This window comes from Toxorhynchites rutilus, chromosome 2 (genome assembly GCF_029784135.1).
Source record: "Toxorhynchites rutilus septentrionalis strain SRP chromosome 2, ASM2978413v1, whole genome shotgun sequence".
Lineage (NCBI taxonomy): Eukaryota > Metazoa > Arthropoda > Insecta > Diptera > Culicidae > Toxorhynchites > Toxorhynchites rutilus.
In genome coordinates this window covers 186,135,745-186,158,640 of record NC_073745.1, presented here as the reverse complement: position 1 = coordinate 186,158,640, position 22,896 = coordinate 186,135,745, and the positions used below count along the sequence as shown (strand labels likewise).

The following is a 22,896-nucleotide window of genomic DNA, read 5'->3' as shown; positions in this document are numbered from 1 at the left end:
TAAATATCTTCATTCATTGCTGACTAAAGGTCACACATGTGGAAAGTCGTACGCATGAATTTTCTGAACGTCTCCAAGAGAGTAACAAGAATCTCTCAGCGAATCTAAACTTTTGATGTTATTGCTACAACATTATTTTGTGTTTTAAATGCATCTAGTACTTAATTCTTATGTCAAAGACATAAAAAGTTATTGAAATCAATAAACAAGAGATGTTCTTCTTTGATGCATGGAACGAATTACACAGATCGGTTTTGGCGCGCTATTTTATGTTACTTCTGGGTGAAACATATCTCGCGCATACAACCTATTATTGCTCTCCCTTCTCTGCGGATGAATTTCAATGTGATGAGAAAACTGAAACACAATCAGTAGGTTACAAGGATTTAAGCTCTCCAGATCCTGAAGTGCAATTGCTGTTAGGCATTGAAGAGTTCTTAATAGGCAGAGTAAAATGAGTGTAGAAAAGAGGAGCTATTATCAAGATTTAAACGATAACAAGCAATATCGGAAAAATTAGTTACATGCATTCTGATTTGCAAAAGAAGGCTGTGAAATTCAGTGACAATTTAGACCACATCTCAATCGGGGAAGATATTGATTTTTTCTGCATTTCACCTAGAACCTAGCGAAAAGTGTATAACGTTTTATTCTGCTCAGCTGATATATCTCTGAAGCTTCAACATTGTGTTACCTATCGTTCGGTTGAAGAAAAAAGTTGAAGATGCTCAAATGTATCGCTCCAGTGCCAATTTTAACACAAAGCTGTCAACTGAATCTAAAGCTTTTCACTCGTGGCTCACGAAATGCTACTAGAATAGATCAGTGGAACAAATATTATTCCACCGTTGCTAGGACGATAATCACGAAGATCTCTCGATGGCAGAATAATTCCACGCAAAACGGACGTATTCTTAAACAGAGTATTATTGAGAAGAAACTGGCTGCATGCCATGCTTCATATCGATACGTACATGTATCCAATGCTGTAAGTATACCAATTTTGCTGAAAGATGGGAAGAACTACTAGATTATGATTAAAATTTTGAAAGTGGTAGTCTTATAGTCTTGTCTTGTAGTCGATAGTCTTGTCCGATTTAGGGTGTTTTCACGCAACTAGTAAATGCAAATCGATTTTTCTTCATGAAAATAACAAATATTCAAGACGAATTTGGGATTGTTGAAAAACCTCAAGTCTCTAGTTGCTAATAATACTATAAGGTGTTCAAATTATCCAATTTTTTATGTTTTTTAATGATTTTTTTCAAAGAGAAATTATGGACATGGGTTGTGCACCTCTGATCATGTTTTTTTTCCGGAAAATGATCATGGGTTGTCCGGTTTTAGAAATCACAATTTTTGTATGATAAAATCGAATTTGTTGTTGCACTTCTTATAGCTTGAGTTTACTGTCATCCTATTAATCCATTCAAAATTTAGGAAAAACTATTACTGATCGTAAAAAATCTTCCCCTTTTGAATGTGGATTTGACTTTCTTCAGAGTATTGCCTTTTCTCGGGCATTTTAAAGATGAACATCACTAAACAAAGAGACACATTATTTCTGCTTCGCGCGAAGGACAACAAAACAAAACAAACAAACTGCAGCGCGCCAAGCGGTTGTTATAGTACAGCCATTCCATGCCAAACTGATATAGTGGTTCTCAGATTTTAGAGAAAAGTAGTAGTTTTGTTCTTTATTGCAAAACATTAGACCCGTATTTTTTTATTTTTTCAGTAGGCTGACCATTTCCATTTTGGAGTTGTCCGAAAAATCAACTTGTTCCTCTTTTTTCCAAAAAGGACTTTTTTCAAAAATTCATACTAAACTACTACATACACTACTAAACCTATTCAGATGATCGACATATCAAATTAAAGCCAATCACCTGGTTTTTTGAAAAAAACCACTATACATGCAGAAAATTCGAATTATGCTCTCATTATTATTGATTGTATTGGTTTTTTTATTGTTTTCATAGTCTCGGGACCAAAGGAGCTATATTTTTTATTTTTTTTCTGGAAAGCTGAGGATTTTTCACATAACATATGTCGAAACCAGAGAGGTGTTTTTTTCGTTTTTGAATTATGATTTTTCAAAGTTAACCGATGGTTCGAAAAATCTATTTTATCCTCTTTTTTCCAACACAAAAATTCATAACTTTTGATCTTTCGATTCAGATGATCGACACATAAAATTAAAGCCAATTAGGCAGTCTTTTTTGAAAAATATTAGAGTTGCGAAAAAAAGGGATTTTGATTTCGTAATTATTTATTGTATTAGTTTTTTATAGTTTACATGGTTTCGAGACCATGGATGCTATATTTTTTAATTTTTTCTTGAAAGCTGAGGTATTTCCCCATAACTACAGGTCGTTCAAATATTACGTAACGCATTTTTTCACTGTTCTAGACTCCCTCTTCTCTACATAACATATAAAAATGATCATTTGCATAAAAATGTTTAGATTTAGTTGGATTTATTTCTAAACAAGTTTCCGAAAGCCATCCCCTTCTCCATTTTTGAGTGCGTTACGTAATATTTGAATATTTGAATGATCTCATATACCTCATTAGTGGCCGTTTCGAGTGGCTATACTATGACATGAAAGCGCCTAAAATAGTGTTCTTGATGTTACTGTTTCGTATATTAATTCCTAGAATGTAGTGTCCATTTTGTGTGTATTATGCTACTCCCACACGTCTCACGTGTACCAAACCCCTTTTTCCAAATGTTTATACGTAATTATTTCAGTTTCGTGTTTCATAAATCAGTTGTAGATAGTTCGAGAAGCAAAACCGTACATTAAACTAATGATAGTTCCGCGTTTCAACTTACCCCGCTCTACGGACAAGTTGAAACAATGCATATGAAAATTAAACATTTTCAAAATTTATATTTTTCGAAACACCCCGTGTGAATCCCTAGTTTTTATCGAAAGTCATCTGTTATACCTTGTATATACTGCAAACAGATTTCAATTTAGTTATTTAGTGATTTTTTAAGATAACTTTCAATTTGAACTTCGAAAAAATCGTTTCAACTTGCCCCGATGTACCTTACTTGATTTGACACAGGTGTGCTGAATTAGAGCATTCAAAAAGTGGGCAAACTAAGATCATATTTTAGACGGGACAAACCAGCATCATTTGCCTTATTCGTATATTTCCTTCATCTTCGAGTACGTAGCGATTGTGGTGAGAAGTCAAGCTTTCCTAATGTGTGAAGATGTGTCGTTTGAAGTATGGATTCTGTATTCTAAAGAGCTATCGTTTTGTATCATTGTTCCATGGACTGTGATTTGTCTTAACTATTATCCGTGAATTACGAGCTGTAAAATCACTCCATCGCTATTTGATGTTCTATGTACGTGCCGTGAAGTGAAATCGTGTGTGTTTGTTCTAATTCGCACATCCGCCGTAGAGATAAAATATCAAAACACTGCTTTGGGCATTAGCAGTTAGCACTTTTTACGATAAGTTGTATCAAGTTTTCATTCAACATGTTCCTCGAAAAAGACGCGCATTTACCTCGGTTATTGGCAAACCATGGTGGACTCCTGAGCTGCGGCACCTACGCAATAAACTTAGGAAAGTACGTAAAAGGTACTTCCGGACGAGAATTGAGAGAGAACGCAACAAACTTCGCGAAGTGGAATCAAATTACAGAGCACTTCTTCTGTCCACCTACGAAAATTATATATCTAGGATTCAGTCGAATGTAAAAAGTGATCCTTCGCTCTTCTGGGACTTTGTGAAAAAACGAAGATCATTCACTCGTATTCCATACCATGTTAAATATGGAGAATCTCATGCAAGCTCAAATGCAGAAGCAGCGGAACTTTTTGCTGCATTCTTTGAGAGTGTGTTCAGCAAAGTGTCGCTCGTTAGTCGTCGCAATTGCTTTGCTAACATTCCATCGTATGACATCGCATTCCCGGTTTTGCAATTCACCATTGAAGATGTGAGGAAATGTTTTGAAGAACTTGACACCAAGAAAATATCGAGTACCGATGGAATACCTCCCTTGCTTCTTAAAAGCTGCTCTTCCACCTTGGCGACGCCCATCGCATTTATACTCAACCGTTCACTGCGCGACCGAACGTTTCCGGCTGCATGGAAACGCGCCTCTATTGTTCCGATCTATAAATCCGGAAACTGCATTTATCAATACTGAGCTGTCTGAGCAAGGTCTTCGAAAAGCTAGTGCACAAGGCTTTGTACAACGTGTCAGCTCCAATCATCTCTGATACCCAACATGGCTTCATGAAACTTCGGTCTACTACAACTAATCTGATGTGTTACGTAACCGCTGTATCCCGTGAAATAGAATTCAGGCGGCAAGTAGACTCGGTGTACACCGATTTAGCGAAGGCTTTCGACACTGTTCCGCATATCCTTATAATCAGCAAGATGAAACACATGGGATTTCCCGATTGGTTTATGGAGTGGCTGTGGTCATACTTATCGGATCGTTCCGCTTATGTGGTGGTTAATTCTTCACAATCTAGACCATTCAATATTACATCTGGCGTACCTCAGGGTAGTGTTCTCGGCCCGCTGATATTCAATCTCTTCATAAATGATTTGTCTTCACTGCTCTCTTCGTCTAAGCTATCTTTTGCCGACGATCTCAAATTTTATCGGAGTATTACCTCGCCTCTGGATCATGCCGCCCTGCAAGACGACATAAACACTGTGCTGACATGGTGTGGCGATAACGGTATGCGGGTAAACAATAAGAAATGCAAGATTATCACCTTCAGTCGACGTTATAACCCTGCCTACCACGAGTATTCCATGGAAGGAAAATCGCTTGATCGAGTCAAATCCATCTGCGATCTAGGAGTGACCATCGACGCTAAACTCAGGTTCAGCGAACACATAGGAATCACGGCCGCCAAAGCTTTCTCTGTTCTTGGATTTATCCGTCGACACGCTTCCGATTTCACCGATGTTTGCGCATTGAAGGCGATATACTATTCTCTGGTGCGCAGTATCCTGGAGTATGCTGCTCCTGTCTGGTGCCCGTATCACACATCGCAGATAATCACCATTGAACGCATACAGAGGAAGTTCATACGGTTTGCACTACGTCATCTTCCATGGAATGACCCTGTTAACCTTCCTCCATACTCCGACCGTTGCCAGCTGATCGACCTGGGTACCCTATCCAACAGACGGGTTTACATGCAGCGCGTATTCGTCTTCGACATGCTACGAGGCTACATTGACTGCTCTGAACTTCTGGAACAAATTCCATTCTACGTTCCACCGCGTCGTTTCCGGAGCTCCTCGTTTTAGGCACTTCCCCGTCACAGGACCAATTATGGTTACAACAATCCGTTCGACTCGTGTCTTCGTGCTTTCAATAACGTGAGTGATGAGTTCGATATGAATTTGCCCAAAAGCCCAAAAGCAAAGAAGGATTAGGAATATTTTATAATTTAAGTAGTTTAAGTTAAGTAATAATTTCAGTCTGTGCGGCTAGGGCGAAGACGGTGATAAATAAAATAAAATTATGTCGTTACACGCACATGCGACCTGCAATTGGATGAACTTTGACTTGGCTTCCATTCGTTGCACGCCGCTGCTCAACTATAGACAAAGTGGTTCGGTTTCGTCTGTAACAACCAAGCTCCTTAGTAAGTTTCTGTTCGACTTGCATTAGGGTGACCATGAAAAAAAGATGTTTTTTCTGCTTTAACTTTTATATTTCAAATTCTACATCAAAACTGTCTTCGTACGACTTTTAGAGTTTATCGATACCAACATTTTGCGGTGGAGAACTTGTCTATATCTTAATCCTACTCGGTTTCGTCTGTAACAACCAAGCTCCTTAGTAAGTTTCTGTTCGACTTGTTCCGTGTCTTCCATGAAATGTAACCAAAAGTCCAAAATTTATTAAGAATGGTGAAAAATGGTTTTCAGAAAAAAATCATCTGAAACTAAAAACGTTCCGATCAGTGGTGGATAACCCTGACAGAGGCAGGACGAAACTCGGATGCGAGAACGGATACCAAAATCATACGCTAAGTAAAGAAGAACCCGAAGGTAACTGTCCGCAAGATTCTGGAAATTCTTCAGCTATCAGATAGAGTGAAGAGTATCATAAGCGCCACATCCCAGGCACAATTGAGACTGAATTTAGGTCGTGATTTCATTCGCGTTATATCTCGGTTTAGGTCCAATCACTACAACCTTAACGCGCATCTTAATCGCATTGGGCTCACAGCAAACAATCTTTGTGATTGTGGCGATGGTTACCACGACATCGAGCATGTTGTCTGGTCGTGTATCCGGTTCCATGCGGCTCGCTCTCAGCTCTCTAGAGCACTGAGAGCAAAAGGCAGACAATCGGATATCACCCGTCCGGGATATCTTAGGTAGCCGTGATCCTGATCTTCTGCTTCATCTATACCTGTTCCTCAGAAACGCCGATGTCAACGTTTAATGATGTTTCCTTTGTTGTGTCCCTGTTTCATATCCCTCCTATCCGATCTATAAACTTTTACTTAGTCGCAGCAATACATACACACACTCTTTACAGATATACGGGCCGAAGGTTGTGCAGTCCACTGATCATTTAACAAGAGCCAAAGGTTGTACCGCTCATGGCAACTCTACACGAGCTGATGATTGTGCCGGCTAGTGACCATTCTATCCTGGATTCCCCGAGTCAAGACATACGCACCACGCTAGATATGGGGTACAGACTAGGGAGGCGTTGCTGATTAATGGTCAGCTGCATCGCAATAGGAAGTATCCTGTGTCGGGCACACGTACGGATCATTGCACAATGGTCCAGGAGATGCATTTAAGTGGAAATTAGCATTTAGAGCTTGACAGTTATTCCCTAAACAAAAACTGTCTTAGACAAAGTTGTTACTCATGGTAGAGGTAGGTAGGTAGAGGTAGAGGTATATATAATTCGACAATATTGTTGCTCCAATTATTTGAGACATCTTTGTAGAACAAAGTTTTTCTCTATCTCTTGAAATAACCGATATAGTGCCTTTTTTCTAAGTTACGTTAGGGTAAACAGCCAGACAGTACATGGATTGGAGAGCAGAATGGGATGACGTAATGTTTTCCGAAGAGAAAAAGCTATTGGCAGAATCTTCGAAAGGATCCCCAGGTAAAATCGACCAGAAGCTTCGGAGGAGGCAGTCTCATGGTGTGGAGTGTACTTTTGCGAACATAAAAATCTCCAATAGTCAGAATTCCGACAAAAATGAAATAACTATATCGAGCTGCTGAACAGTGTCTTAATCCCTTTTACGGAGGTCGACAACTTTATCTTACAGCAAGATAACACCGCGGTTCATGTATGCCAAATTTTTCAAATTATCCTGAAAATGATACCCCTGCCAAACATTATTATTTACAATTTCCTTGTTTGAATCGTTCCAATTTGATCCTGAAATAAAAAAATGCATTCGCTTATAGGAATTTCTTATACTATACGATTACTGCCAATGAAAAAAATGCACTGTCTGGTGCGATTTATGGGTTTATTGCGATTGATAGTTTTGTTAATTTATTATGAGTTTAGATCATATAATATCTTGCCTCAAATTGCATTTCGTCTGTATGTGGTTTCAAGAAGACAGCGCTACTTTACACACAACCAATTTAAACTTTTTTATATGACACGATCAATAATCGTCTGTAAGTTCTTTTCGTCAATGTTCTTCATCGAATAACTTATTAAATTGCATAATAATTCATCTTTTTTAGAACACCATTTTCGTTTCCGTTTTTAAGCACTGTAAAGAAACATCAAAATGAAAATCAAAACGACATTCATAGACGCTGAACATATTAATTCCACTCAGCTGATTCTATTAAAACAAGTGAAAAAAAATCAATTTTACGATAAAAGCACCATGAAATAGAACTTTTTTTCTTGACTAGACAATCAATGTTGCGACTCAGTTTTCTCGGAAACGGCTGAACCGAATTGAACGCGACAAGTTTCATTTGGTCTCAGAGATGAACCAGCATTCAGCTGAAAATCTCCTGTTTGCCGGGGAATTGACTACTTCATGACCAAACCCAAATCCCATCATTCGACATATCGATCTTCATGGTTTGTCAAGACTAGCTCGTTGGTGACTAATTCAAGGGTTTTGACCACATCAGGACGACTCGCATGGTCTCCGGGTGAGCTGCACCTCAAACTTTAGATCGAGATGTGAGAAAGGCACGACTACAACTTTAGATGGATGCAATCAGATTAGGTATCATAAAACCCTAGAACTAAGAATTATTTTGCCATAGGTAAAGACATCAAATCAGATTGATGAAAAGACGGGACAATCAAAAAGGGTAAAAAACGGTACGTTTGGTCACCCTAATTATGCAAGCTATGTTTCAGCTTCTTCTTCTTTCTTTGTTTTTAAGAGGCTTTAAACTTTGCAGTTCATTCGCCTCTACATGTTTCAGCTTCAGTTCCGAATGTTGTATGCAACACGAAATTATGTGCAATAATTCATTATATCAAATTAATGAGACATCTTAAGCATAGTCACGGCCAGCATTTACATTTACGTAACATAAATTTACATTTGCATTTAATAAAAGTAAATAACAGAAGTTAAATTATTGATTGAAATGCAAATTTCATACGCTTTAGGCAATTTTAGCATGCCTCTTTTTAAAATGAGAAACTAGCCTCTTAAAAAATCATCCATTAGTTAAAATTGGTACCGTGGCTGAAGAAATGCAGTATATTCTGTACTAGCTGACCCGGCAAACTTCGTCCCGCCCAAAATTAGTTTTTGTTATCAATACATTCAAACATTCACGTTTTCTTACTATGAGCAAGGTCATGGCAGATCGGCATAGCAATCGCAGAACTGTTCATTGATTGATCTTCTATTCGACCCCGTTGAATTTACCTTTTACTATAAAATTCCTAGTATTTCTAACAAATCTCATCATTATAATATCAGATTATTTTCAGACACAATTCTCGTTCAAGATTTTTCAACCACTTGCAATTAACATGTTTCTCCGTTACATGGAATAAATGTTTTATACAGATAATATGATAGAATAAAGATAGCCCTAAATCGGACAATTCCTTCTTCGAGTTCTGCTCTTATCAACACATCCGGTGATCCTTTTTTGGTATAGATAGAAGAAGATATAGGAGTGCGTTTCATCACATTCAAATCCATTTCCAGTTTCGAACAAAGATCAATTTCGCTAGCGAAAAAATTAAATGGAGAAACAACACTTGTCACTATGTAATTGTAGAACAAATGGGAATTTTATTTTCCGAATTTTCCGTTTTTCCTTCAGAGTTTTCCGAAAATTTTCAATTGTCATGTTTGGTTGGAATATTTTTGGTTGAAATATGTGTAATATTTTTATGGGACCCCCTCTCCATTCCAGAAGAGGGAGGGGTGTCATACCATTATAGAAACATTTCTCATACCCAAAAACCCTCACATCCCAAATTGTGCTTGATTAGTACTCGAGTTATGCAGAAGTTTGTTTTTCGTTTGTATGGCAGCCCCTCTCAGAGAGGGGGGAGCAACGTATTCACCATAGAAACGTTTCGTGCCCCGTAAAACCTTCAGATGTCAAATGTGGCTCCATTTGCTTGATTAGTTTTCGAGTTATGCAGAAATTTGTGTTTCATTTGTATGGTAGCCCACCCTTAGAGAGCGGGAGGACTAAAACCTCCGCATGCCAAATTTGGTTTCGTTTGCTTGATTAATTCTCGAGTAATACAAAAATTTGTGCTTCATTTGTATGGCAGGAGTGTCTAACCATCATAGAAACATTTATTGCACCCAAAAACCTCAATATGACCAATTTGGTTCTATTTGCTTTATTAATTCTCGAGTAATGCAGAAATTTGTGTTTCATTTGTATGGCAGCCCCCCCTTAGAGAAGAGGCAGGAGTATCTAACCACCGTAAAAACATTTATTGCACCCTAAAACCTCAATATGCCTAATATGGTTTCATTTGCTTGAATCATTCTCGAGTAATGCAGAAATTTGTGTTTCATGTGAATGGCAGCCCCCCCCTTAGAGAGGGTGGTGGAGAGTTTAACCACCATAGAAACATTTATTGCACCCTAATATCTCAATATGCCTAATTTGGTTTCATTTGCTTGAATAATTCTCGAGTAATGCAGAAATTTGTGTTTCATTTGTATGGCCTTAGAGAGGGGGGAGGGGTCTCAAACTATCACGAAAACCTTTCCCGGCCCCAAAAACCCCTACATACCAATTTTCATGTTTGTCGGTTCAGTAGTTTCCGAGTACATAAGAATCAGACAGACAGACAGACAGACAGAAATCCATTTGTATATATATAGATAGATAGATGATATAATCCAACGAAACTCCAACAACTTTTTGAATAACGTTAAAAATACCCAATGTTGTTCCAAAGAAGGATAGAAAGATGAAAAAATTGACTAGCAAAGGGCAATGCTTTGAGTGATATTTTTCTACTATTTGTTTTTAGAAGAACAAAAGTTATTTTCAAGATAAACCAGAAATAATTTACTTATTTTCGTCAACAATAAGTTAAAATAATAAAGTATGAATAAACACTATGAAGTATGAAGTATGAAGTATGAATAAAAATGAAGTATGGTTAATGTATACATCATCTTTATTTTTTCAGACTAATGTTCCTATTCCTAAAAAATCGTATGGTAATCGTGCAGCATTTTACTATGCTGATAGTCATCCTCAAGATCCTGGATCTGTGTAAGTATTGATTCGAATAGTTATTGATTTCGTTTTATTTTTCGCTATGATCACTTGAATATGGTCATCCAAGTCGATAGAAGTCGAGTGAAAACGATGCTACATGAATTTCCATAAGTTATTAACACTTTCTTAGAGTAATAGTGATAGTGTAATAGTGCCAATAGATTCTGTAGTGATTGCATATTTTACGTAATTTTCTTTAGCCAACTCGATGAAAATGGTCTATTTCGTTGCATCATTGTGCTAAATCTATGATTCTCGTCCATCATGTGACAACGCAAGCCTCCGAATTGATTTGGACTTTTTTGGCGATATCCCATCGATGTTAAAAATGAATTCGCATCCACGTCATCGTGTTGACGATAAACAGCTTGTTTTCTGTTGGCCATAACTCTAACACGAGGGACAAAGATTTGCTGTTACAGTTAACATCTTTTTGCGTTGCAAATCGTTTACTGTTTCGCGATTTTTTTAACGCCGAAGGCACGTCGATCGCTGTAACTTACACTTATTTCTAGTTCGAACCACATATTTATAGCCGTCCGAATCATCCAAAAGTCATGCTGGACTTGATAATTGACGATCGAACCACATTTCATGTGGGACACGATATAAAAGAACGTCCAGCTCGGATGAGCTCAGTTTCTCAACAACCGAATAGTAAATAGCTGCCCATAATATCTACTAGAAAAGTAATACTTACTAAAAGTGTCTATAATATAAAAAGATTTAGTGTTATGAGTGCGTTAACGGAGAGTGAGCAAATTGAGCATGGCGAACATGCCGAGCCCACTCAAGAGGAGGACAAGTGTGTGGGAATTCCGCCAAAACAGCGTGAAGCTTTCGTGAAGCTGCTCGCACTTTTCATAAGGTATTGTTAAAAAAGATTAAACGGTAACCATATGATCAAGCATTCTTATGAATGTTTTTACTCCAACACATGCAAACGTTGGTCATCCAGTGATCAGGCTGTGTTTTTGTCAATACAAACAGTCCTCTACAAAATATAGGTGATCACTATGTGATGAAAATAGTGGTTGAGTGTTTAGGTGCAATTTATTTTAAAATAAGAGCATTTTCTGCTGCTTTCCAGTTACTTCAAGAGTTATGGGTTTTTAAATATCGAACCGTTATTTAGTGTTGATAAAATCTTTCAACTGTGGTTAGATTTGAACATGAGATTAGTGATCAGTTTTCGTGTCTTAGAATCGGTTCTTTCAAAAGAACTGGATCTCAATATATTTAATTCTCCGCACAAGATCAACCACGGTAGAGGCGAATAAACTGAAAAGTTTTAAACCCCTATAATTCATCACGTTCGTTCGTTCAACCACGGTGATCCACCATAAATATACTAGATATTTTGCAAAGACTTAAGGCTATAGTATGTGTGTTTGTGTTGTGCAATAACAACGGAACCGTTTTTCCAGAGTTAATCGTGTAGTGCTCATGCAGAATAGCCTAGTTTTAACTAGGGTGGAAAATGTAGTCACCATATACTGGACATAAACTGTAATCATGAACCGAACACAGCAAAACCTTTCTAAACGTCAATTTCAGTTTAGTCACCGTTTAACAACGACCGTTTTCCAGTCAGCCAGGTCGGCACGTGGAGAATTGACCGTTGCTACGTGTCATCCATTGTTGGCGAATATCGACAGGCCAGACGATAGCGAAGTGACACTACCGAGAGGTGTGTGCTCAAGACGCCTGTCCAGAGGTGAACGCTGGTCTTCAACGATTAGGCGTAGTGGTGTTTCACTAGACCGAAGGTGTATCGGTCGACCGGAAGTTGGTTGTTGGATCTACGTTCAAGCTTTCCGACCGAACTCCTAGACGAATTCCGTCACACATCACGCCTGAATCCAACAATTCCAGTTTTCGAAAGTGGAGGGCGATTTTCTCCATGATATCGCTAGCCTTTTCTCACATTCCTCGCTGTATCCTGCCATATACACGTGTGAACATTTTTCTATTGGGTGAAGTTCTTGCAAGTTTAGCGGATTTGTCTCCTTCGGCCAAAAACAATTTTGTTGGCTTTGTGCCACTCCATCACATTCGTCGACCGGAGGAAGGAGAGTAGGCGCTTCTGGAGACCCTTTTCTTTATATATTGGGCCGTTGATGGTGCCGGTCGTTATGTACGGCTTGCTGAATTTACCGCACCCACAGATCGTCTGGCCCCACCAAGTACTCCTTGGTAAATATGTCGAAAAACTCTGGCTGGGGATCTGCTTGGCGTCCGATTTAATGTACGTCTCGTCCTCTATTACAATGCATTTAGGTGGCAGTTTGGATCTATCATACCCCAAGTAGACCTTCGCCTTTCTTTGGGTCTCTCTTTGGATCGAACAACATTTTGCCATTCTAGGTGCACCTGGATTTCATCATATTCTTCTCCAGTTCCTTATGCCCAGGGTCCGCTGGCATTTTTTTAAAGATTGCGTTGGTCGTCATTGTCGCTCTGGTCGTCCTTCCGTTTTTGAGCAGCTCTTCTTCTGTTGGCGGTTTCAGAATTTTTGACGTCGCTTGTCTTCCGGTTAGAGTTCTCTACAACGTTTCAGCGGACGCTTTCTCTGTGGCTTTTGTTCTTTCGACAAGCCCGTTTTGCTCCTTTTTAGCACATTCTATTAGATATCTTAGATCTCACATTCTGGACTTGGTCTCCAGTCAGCCATCCATCCTGGGCTAAACTACTGTTGCATTTCGGCAAGAACAGAGGGTTGATCTGCCAGCTTTTCTGAGTCTCCGATATTCCTCTAGAGGGTTTACTGTCCCTAGAACCTAATGTTCCCATTCGATCGAGTTTTGGCGATCGCGGCAGCTTCCCTGTTACTTGCAAATGCGTTGGTTTGACCGCCTGTAATGTCCATCGCGCTATTGTTCAAGTTTCGATATCCAATCAGCCATTAACATCTTTTTGTGACCCGCCAGGATTCCAGGAATAACATTTGAGATGCCGCGTTTTTTTCAATCGACTAGATGAATGGTGTATTAATGAAGATTTCCATTCTCGTAATTGTTTCTCAAAGCCCTGTGCAAAAAAAAAATCAGTGTCGGATACAGGAGAAGATCGACGTGACTCCTCGATGGTAGAAGGCGGGATTCCGTGTCGGATGATATTGTCACATCTCTTCATCATACTAGATCAGGTTAATGGGAGGTTTTCGTACCACATTTGTTGCGTGTTCGCTTACTTAGCGATCGATCGTGAGTTCAAAATTCCGCGCCCTTAATTGACCATCTTTGTGTTGTTATAGAATAACTTGGGCGTAACGCAACAATCATCATGCAAGCTCTGCTGTTGGGGATGTTCTTCTTGCAAACAAGAAAAGCATCGGGTTATTGTGCTATTAACAATACAACAATGACCATATCAACTGTCTCCGCTGTTTGCTCTGCTGAACATTGGAAGAACAGAAGGAATACTCTTACGCCTAAAATTGGCTACAATTTACAATTTATAGATACCATAAACATGTAACATGTACACGATTAAAAACCGGTTCTGTTACTGCTAATATGATGATGATGATGATGATGATGATGAATTGAAGAGGCTTTAAACTGTGGGAGTTCATTCTTCTCTAATATGCATATTAGCCTAAATAAATAAACAAATAGGGAAAAAACGGCACAGTGAAGTAGTCATTACAACCGGCAATACGGGCGGCTTACACGGAATGGTCTGACTTCAGTCGATTTTATCTTCAACTATTCCAAACGATGAAGATCATTATCATCATCATATGATACTGTATGTTTTGGGTTTTGGGATGGTTTCCATGGCTGAGTGTTTATTTTTTTGTTCTTGTGTAAATACCTAAAGAGCCATCGTAAAGCTTCTGTATCATTTTTGAAGAGATGAAATTATTCTCATGACTAATACGGTCATGGATATTGGGTTCAATACCTGTTCGGTCATGTTTTTTCTCCGGGGATGTCCAACTGCTTTTCTAAACGTACATTTGCGATCGAGAATGAATGATGCCACTCTAAATGCAATTGGCTAGAACCATTTATAATCTGGAATCACAAAACCAGTTCTATCTTGGGATTGGTGAAAGGTACAAAAAATGTTTTTATCTAAAAGTGTTCTATTCAGAAAAAAATCTTAAAATCTGATTCTCTGTTGGTCAACCTCAGCTTCCGTTTTATTCCACGATCCCATCAAGTCTGTCGTATGCCGAGTCATTTTGACACCCTTCTTTTCGCTTAAAAATTGCCCAATAATTTCCGATTAGCCTTATAGAATTTCAAGAAGGTGCTGTCCAAAATCCATCTTCCCGGACGATGACGATCAAAATGCATCCCTGCAAATGCATACTTCGTCAAAATCTTGTACAACTTTCGAGCCCTTCTTTAGGCCATCAGATTTTGTTTCGGCGTCCTGTTTGATTGCTTGCAGGGACGGAAATTACGATAACCTTCTCGCATGCGGATTTTCGGATGGTACTTTGGTTCGAGTTGTGTTTTTTGGCGATGTTGTATTCCGAGAGTCCCGGGCTTGCCTTAATTATTCTCAATACCTTCAACCTCAGCATCCGATCGTGGGTTCCAATACGACGCGTCCTCAAATTGATCCGAAAAACAGTTGTAGGTTCAGAACATTAAGCATGTATTTCTAGCGAGTTCTCGATTTTAGTACCTGACCATGTCAGTTTTGACAGTTTTTATACATCTTTTTCTACCAAATCGATGATTTTGACCAGTGTGAAATCTCAAATTTCAATTTTTTCGAAATTTCGAAGGCAACAAACTATATAAATTGTGAACAAATGATACAACCAGTCATTTTGACCGGTTGGTTGTTTTTGTGTTTTTTTTTTATTTTTTTATCATGGAGACTTTCAGCCGTAGGCTGGTTCGTTCCTTAGTTCTAGTGTTAACCCATTTTATGCCAAGATTCGAAAAATCGAACAGCAGCTTTGATAATTTTTCATGGCTTTGGAAAGCAACCATAATGTTAGGTTTTGGCATCAAATGATAGCTTAGTTTCTTAGCTACCACCTACTATCAATTTCAATCAATTTTAAATAATTTTATTGGGCAAAAAAATCGGTTTAAAGCAATTATGCGCAGAAAGTACATAACCTAACATAACCTGACAAAAAAATCAAAACCTTATAAAATGTAAAAATATGTTAACCTTTCTACAGTATTACTTTAATAAAAGAACATACATTGTGATGTGGGAAATAAATCATTGGATTGAACCTCCTACAGGTTATAGCCAATGTTTTTGTCTGACGATTTAATCGTTTTCTTGCTATTTTCCGGAAAACTTAAGACCGGAAAAAATAATTCTTGAAGACTAGGGTTTCTTTAACACCAATAACCAAAACTGCACTCTCTTTCGTTAAGCTTGGTCGCTAATGGGTTAATGTACCCGCATTAATCAAAAATCGAATTTCTTTTCTCGGCTTCCATCCTGCACAACTTTTTCAAAACAAATTGATCAACATGCAATTTTTACCGTCAAAAGAGACAGGTTTTCCACAGGGGTTAGACATCAATTGACGTAATTGTTTATCAAAGCCCTGTTCAAAAAAAATTCAGTGTCGGATACAGGAGAAGATCGACGTGACTCCTCGATGGTAGAAGGCGGGATTCCGTGTCGGATGATATTGTCACATCTCTTCATCATACTAGATCAGGTTAATGGGAGGTTTTCGTACCACATTTGTTGCGTGTTCGCTTACTTAGCGATCTATCGTGAGTTCAAAATTCCGCGCCCTCAATTGACCATCTTTGTGTTGTTATAGAATAACTTGGGCGTAACGCAACAATCATCATGCAAGCTCTGCTGTTGGGGATGTTCTTCTTGCAAACAAGAAAAGCATCGGGTTATTGTGCTATTAACAATACAACAATGACCATATCAACTGTCTCCGCTGTTTGCTCTGCTGAACATTGGAAGAACAGAAGGAATACTCTTACGCCTAAAATTGGCTACAATTTACAATTTATAGATACCATAAACATGTAACATGTACACGATTAAAAACCGGTTCTGTTACTGCTAATATGATGATGATGATGATGATGATGATGAATTGAAGAGGCTTTAAACTGTGGGAGTTCATTCTTCTCTAATATGCATATTAGCCTAAATAAATAAACAAATAGGGAAAAAACGGCACAGTGAAGTAGTCATTACAACCGGCAATACGAGCGGCTTACACGGAATGGTCTGACTTCAGTCGATTCTTCAACTTGCTTGCAGGGACGGAAATTACGATAACCTTCTCGCATGCGGATTTTCGGATGGTACTTTGGTTCGAGTTGTGTTTTTTGGCGATGTTGTATTCCGAGAGTCCCGGGCTTGCCTTCTTCTTCTTCAATGGCACTAACGTTCCTAGAGGAACTTCGCCGTGTCAACGTAGTATTACTTGCGTCATTTTTATTAGTACTTAGTTGAGATTTCTATGCCAAATAACACGCCTTGAATGCATTCTGAGTGGCAAGCTCTAGAATAAGCGTGATCACAGTGCAAGTCGGAGGAAATTTCTTTGACGAAAAATTTCCCCGACCAGAACGGGAATCGAACCCGAACCCCCGGCATGTTAGTTATGACGCTAACCACTCGGCCACGGGAGCACACCCGGGCTTGCCTTAATTATTCTCAATACCTTCAACCTCAGCATCCGATCGTGGGTTCCAATACGACGCGTCCTCAAATTGATCCGAAAAAAACAGTTGTAGGTTCAGAACATTAAGCATGTATTTCTAGCGAGTTCTCGAAAGCCCAAAGTCAAAATCAATATGGCGTCATTTGTTTACCAACATACAATTTGCGAGGATTCAAATCGTTGAAATCGCGGAAATTGCGCTGCTTTATTTCTAACTGCATAAGCGATTTTCATATTTCGGTTTCACATGGAGGTGTTTGGATTCAACATGGAGTTTAAAGTTTTTTTTTTTTTTTTTTATCTTCGCTTATTTTTCGTCGGCCTATTTCCGCCACTTTAGTGCCAATCACCGACAACAGGGAGGCGACTCCACCTGTTCCTACCTATCAGACTCAACAACTCATGAGCCGGGCCAACTTCTTTTACTTCCCCTCCGAAGGAAGACGTAACCAGAGATTTTTCGCCTCAGAAAATCCCAACGACGCCAGCTGGGATTGAACCCAGGCCGATCGGATTGTGAGGCTGTTACGCTAACCACACAACCACTGGCGCCGTCGGTTTAAAGTTAACCACTATTTAACTATATAACCGGACCGTGTTGTAAACAACAGTAATTGTCAGAACCAAAATGTCAGTAAACCGCAGCAATATTGGGTACATTGGCAATATGAGGGATTTGACGTTTTAGTCATACCCCTGGTTTTCCAAACAATATGGTGTCAAAAAAAATCAGATATGCCTACTACGACCGCTGTTATAATATGAACCGTGATTCTGGATTCTAACTGAATCAAACCTTACCCCAATGTACTTTGATATTGCTCCCGTGGCCGAGTGTGTTGATAATCGGATAATCGGGGTTCTACTGTACGTGGAACAGGAACTGGAAGACAATATGGTACCATTCACCGAGGATGTCATGCCAGAAGATTTTGTTTTTTTTAGCAATTCATGTCAGTTAGAGAAGTATGCAATGTATTTCGGAGCAAGATATCAAGGTTTTTGACTGACAAGCACGTAGTCCACACCACACACAGAGAACCTTTGATGAAGGGGGTTCAAAGCAGTATCGGGACAGTTCGGGAGCTAACTACTGTGAGAAATGCCTAGAGATTCATTCCTGCTAAAACACTAGGAAATCTCATCAATTCCATGCAGAACATAAGAACTTGAAACTTCAGAGCAAACAAAACACGAATTGTTCATTCTGAGAGACGCGTAGGATTTTGTACTTTTGGTACGATTTGCTATTAAATGCTTCTCTAATTTACTCCAAACTTTTAAAAATCGACCAGAAAAAACGAGTGAACGTATCAATATGAAACGTTCATAGATGTTTAGTGAATACACTAGACTAAAAATTTTCCTGAAAACATTAGAACTTACTGCGAAATTTGCAGAATTATAGTGGATTTTGTAAAGTTCTATAAAAATCCTGTTTTTGGCATTTTTTTAAATCGATGCAAAATATTTAAATAATTAAATAAATAAAAAAAATCGTCAAAGTAACAAATTATCCTTGTGCAGAATTACTTGAAGTTTTCAAGACTACCTTTCGATGGTTGCCGATGATTGTTTATTAAATAATTCATCATCAAAGACGAAGGAGTAATTTTTCATTCAAACTGTAATATCTCTGTATGGGAAGGTTCTGCAGGAACGCTCTAGGAACCAAATGAATAAGGTTGATTAGGTTTGCTGTTGGGTTGGTTAGCAAAACAGAGAAATTTGATTTTTCATTTCTTCCCGATATTGTTGCCAACTACACCTACACACACCAAGATTAAAATATCTACGTAAAATATTCCAATACCTGAAAGCTGTAGCTTCAAAATGATGTACATCTCATCGATATGCGTTGATTTTTCACGAACCAATACGAAACATGTCAAAAATCACTTAAAATTTCCGACTTCTCCCTTTGTTCCTCTATTTTTTTGTCGAGTGTATAATGAAAACTCGTAGTACTCGTAGAACATCTATTCATAATACACCCGAGACATGGAATTTATTGTATTGAGGTGCTTTACACCCAGTTTCCCAGTTACAGGGTGCGCTATCTCTTACTTAATTATGAAATTATTGAATAAATTTGATAATGATGATTATATTTCGAAAAGTTGAGTATTTTTAACATATCCTTTAACAGTTTGCCTCAATTATTTTCCGAAAGTTCATCGCCGTGATTGTTGAATAAAAGCGAGTTTCGGGCGATATTGCCGCAATTTCAGTCCTAGTGTTGTCGTCGAATGATTCTATGGTCTTCAACATAAGCGTTACTTTTCAAAAGTCCACACGAAAAGGAAGTATTGATGGTCACCGTTTTTAGACGTTTTTAATGCTTAGAATGAAGAGTAAAATAAAATCATCGTTATATGCGTTTTTTCTGTCCACTTTCAAACACGTTTTGATCATCGTTTATGATTTCTTTCTTTTTAAAAATGCTTACTTTCATAGAAGAAGGTACTTGTCAATGGTCCATATGTGAGTATTCTGCGCATCCCTCCTTCCTTGAGCGTTTGATAAGCTAAAAATTAATAAAGGCATATTGACGACCGATAGACAAACTCATTTTATATTTTTTCAATTTTTTGCAGACAACGTGACTCCGATAAAAAACATGCCGAGGATATGCTCTTCGACATGTTCAAAAATGAAAAAACCGGGTTAATCAATATTGGCAAATTTCTTGCGGTAAGTGTTCGACGAACTCGTTACTGTTTCTTTGCAACCTGAATCAACGTATTTTTTTACTCATCAACAGGCCCTCCGTACAACCGGTATACGTCGAAATGATCCTCGCATCGGAGAAATGATGGAGAATTTGAAGAAGGTGCACAAATTGAATAATTACGACGGTGGATCCCCACTCACGCAGAACCTTAACGCGGAAACTTTCAAAGCAGTCATTGCTCCAAACATTGTGCTAATAGCACGAGCCTTCCGACATCAATGTGTGATACCCGATTTCCAGGGATTTACGAAGGATATTGAGGAAATTTACTGGAAGTGTAAGAGCAATACCGATGGGAAGGTAGCAAGTTATATCCCACAATTGGCACGTGTAAACCCCGACTACTGGGGTGTGAGTGTCTGCACAACTGATGGGCAAAGATTCTCGATTGGGGATTCGAGTGTTCCATTCACATTGCAGAGCTGCAGTAAACCACTGACATATGCTATTGCGCTGGAAAAGCTAGGATCTGATGTTGTTCACCAGTATATAGGTCAGGAACCAAGTGGACGAAATTTCAATGAGCTTGTACTAGATTATAACAAGAAGCCCCATAATCCGATGATCAACGCCGGATCCATACTGACTTGTTCCCTGCTGAAGACCTTGGTTCATCCGGAGATGACTTTGGCCGAAAAATTTGACTACACTCAAAATTGGTTTAGCCGTATGGCTGGCAATGAACCGCTTGGTTTCAATAACGCTGTGTTTCTGTCCGAACGAGAAGCTGCCGATCGGAACTACGCCCTAGGTTTTTACATGCGCGAATATAAGTGCTATCCCGAAAAGGCAAACTTGCGAGAATGTATGGATTTCTACTTTCAATGCTGCTCAATGGAAGCTACATGTGAAACGCTATCCATAATGGCCGCAACTTTAGCAAACGGTGGTATCTGTCCACTAACAGAGGAAAAGGTCCTTAAAGCGGAAAATGTTCGTGATGTTCTTTCGCTAATGCATTCCTGTGGAATGTATGACTTCTCGGGTCAATTCGCTTTCAAAGTGGGTCTGCCGGCTAAATCGGGTGTTTCCGGTGGTGTTATGCTGGTGATACCGAATGTTATGGGAATTTTCATGTGGTCACCCCCATTGGACCCACTAGGCAACAGCTGTCGTGGTGTTCAGTTCTGCGAAGAATTGGTGAATCTTTTCAATTTTCATTTGTATGACAATTTGAAACATGGTTCCAACAAGAAAGATCCTCGGCGTCATCGTTATGAAACTAAGGGCTTATCGGTCGTCAATCTTCTATTTTCTGCTGCGAGTGGGGATGTTACCGCTCTAAGACGACACAAACTATCAGGAATGGATATTACATTGTCGGATTATGATGGCAGAACAGCATTACATTTAGCATGTTCCGAAGGACATTTGGAATGTGTCAAGTTCCTGTTGGAGCATTGCGGGGTACCGCATGACGCCAAAGATCGTTGGGGAAACCGTCCGATTGATGAGGCTGAAACTTTTGGTCATAACGACGTTGTAGAATTTTTGAAGGAATGGAACGAAAAGGTGGAATTAGCAAAAAAGCTTGGAAACGAAACGGGGTACAATTCTGATCAAGACAGTGTTAAAAGTACGTCTTCTGGCTCCAGTGTAAGTAGTGACAAGCACCCGACTGGTATTTTAGACTAATTACGACATTCTACAAATGTCTGCACTGATATAAGTAATCAATCTGTGGTAATATATAATGTTAAACTCAATCACAAATCAAGGAAGTATTATTAATTTGTTTTAAGACCTATTTGCATATCTATAGAACAAACTATAAACAAATTTAATTTGACACATTTATTGAGTTTATTAATAACGAATGTCCTGCTACTACTAAAAAACTTGTGTACAATGTAACGGCTTTATTTGCTGACTCGAACACCATGGTAAAAGATACCGAATAATTGTGTCGCATAGTTGCAGTACCGGCCAACTCCACAAGTTTGAGAAATTGTTTTTTTCGGTTTTTTAGACATTCGATAAATTTTTCCACTTATTAGTAGGGAGAAACAGTACCAATATCGATCAATTTCCAATAAAACACGCGTTTGAAAATCATAATGTGCTACAAAACCGGTGGCATGATGCTACAGAAAATCGTCTTTCCTGTACAATTTTTATTTTTGGAGTTGACCGGTTATGCAACTAGGGTACCCAATTAATGAAAAATAACAATAATTGTAAAACATGAATGATCAAAGGAATATTGTGACAATAAGCATCTAGCTATGAAATTAAATTTATGCATGTAATCAATGTACAAAAAACATTTACAAAAATCAGTGTAATGTAGCCACACGATGACGAATGTCAATTATTTTATCAGTTTCAAAGGACGCTGAAACGAAGTTATCTTCTTCTTCTTCAATGGCAATTTATTAGTACTTAGTTGAGATTTCTATGCCAAATAACACGCCTTGAATGCATTCTGAGTGGCAAGCTCTAGAATACGCGTGATCACAGTGCAAGTCGGAGGAAATTTCTTTGACGAAAAATTCCCCCGACCAGAACGGGAATCGAACCCGAACACCCGGCATGTTAGTTATGATGCTAACCACTCGGCCACGGGAGCACAAGAAACGAAGTTATATATCGATGTTAATGTAGTTTGTATTATGTGTGTAATAAATATGATAAAAGACAAAACTTATGTATTTTGTATCCTTAAAATTGTATTTGAACTCCGAAATACATTCGATCGTCAACTGTTGCCGAGTTCAGTCGTATTCCAGTTTTGTATGATCAATTAACCATGAAGCTATTAGGATATAATTGGGCGCATAGTGTGCGAATT

General features: G+C 38.6%; 1 protein-coding gene across 5 annotated transcripts in view; it reads left to right on the top strand.

Moving 5' to 3' along the window:
- LOC129770033 (glutaminase liver isoform, mitochondrial) overlaps positions 1-22,752 on the top strand; it is a 28,826-nt gene extending 6,074 nt beyond the window's left edge. Inside the window, exons 1-5 of one of the 5 annotated variants that reach the window (XM_055772618.1) lie at positions 355-988; positions 10,652-10,737; positions 19,829-19,855; positions 19,969-20,065; positions 20,136-22,752. In XM_055772618.1, coding sequence (XP_055628593.1) covers positions 725-988; positions 10,652-10,737; positions 19,829-19,855; positions 19,969-20,065; positions 20,136-21,740 — 2,079 coding nt within the window. In that variant the 5' untranslated portion in view covers positions 355-724 and the 3' untranslated portion in view covers positions 21,741-22,752. The other 4 variants (XM_055772616.1, XM_055772620.1, XM_055772617.1 and 1 more) reach the window with 4 other exon arrangements.
- The last annotated feature ends 144 nt before the right edge of the window (positions 22,753-22,896 follow it).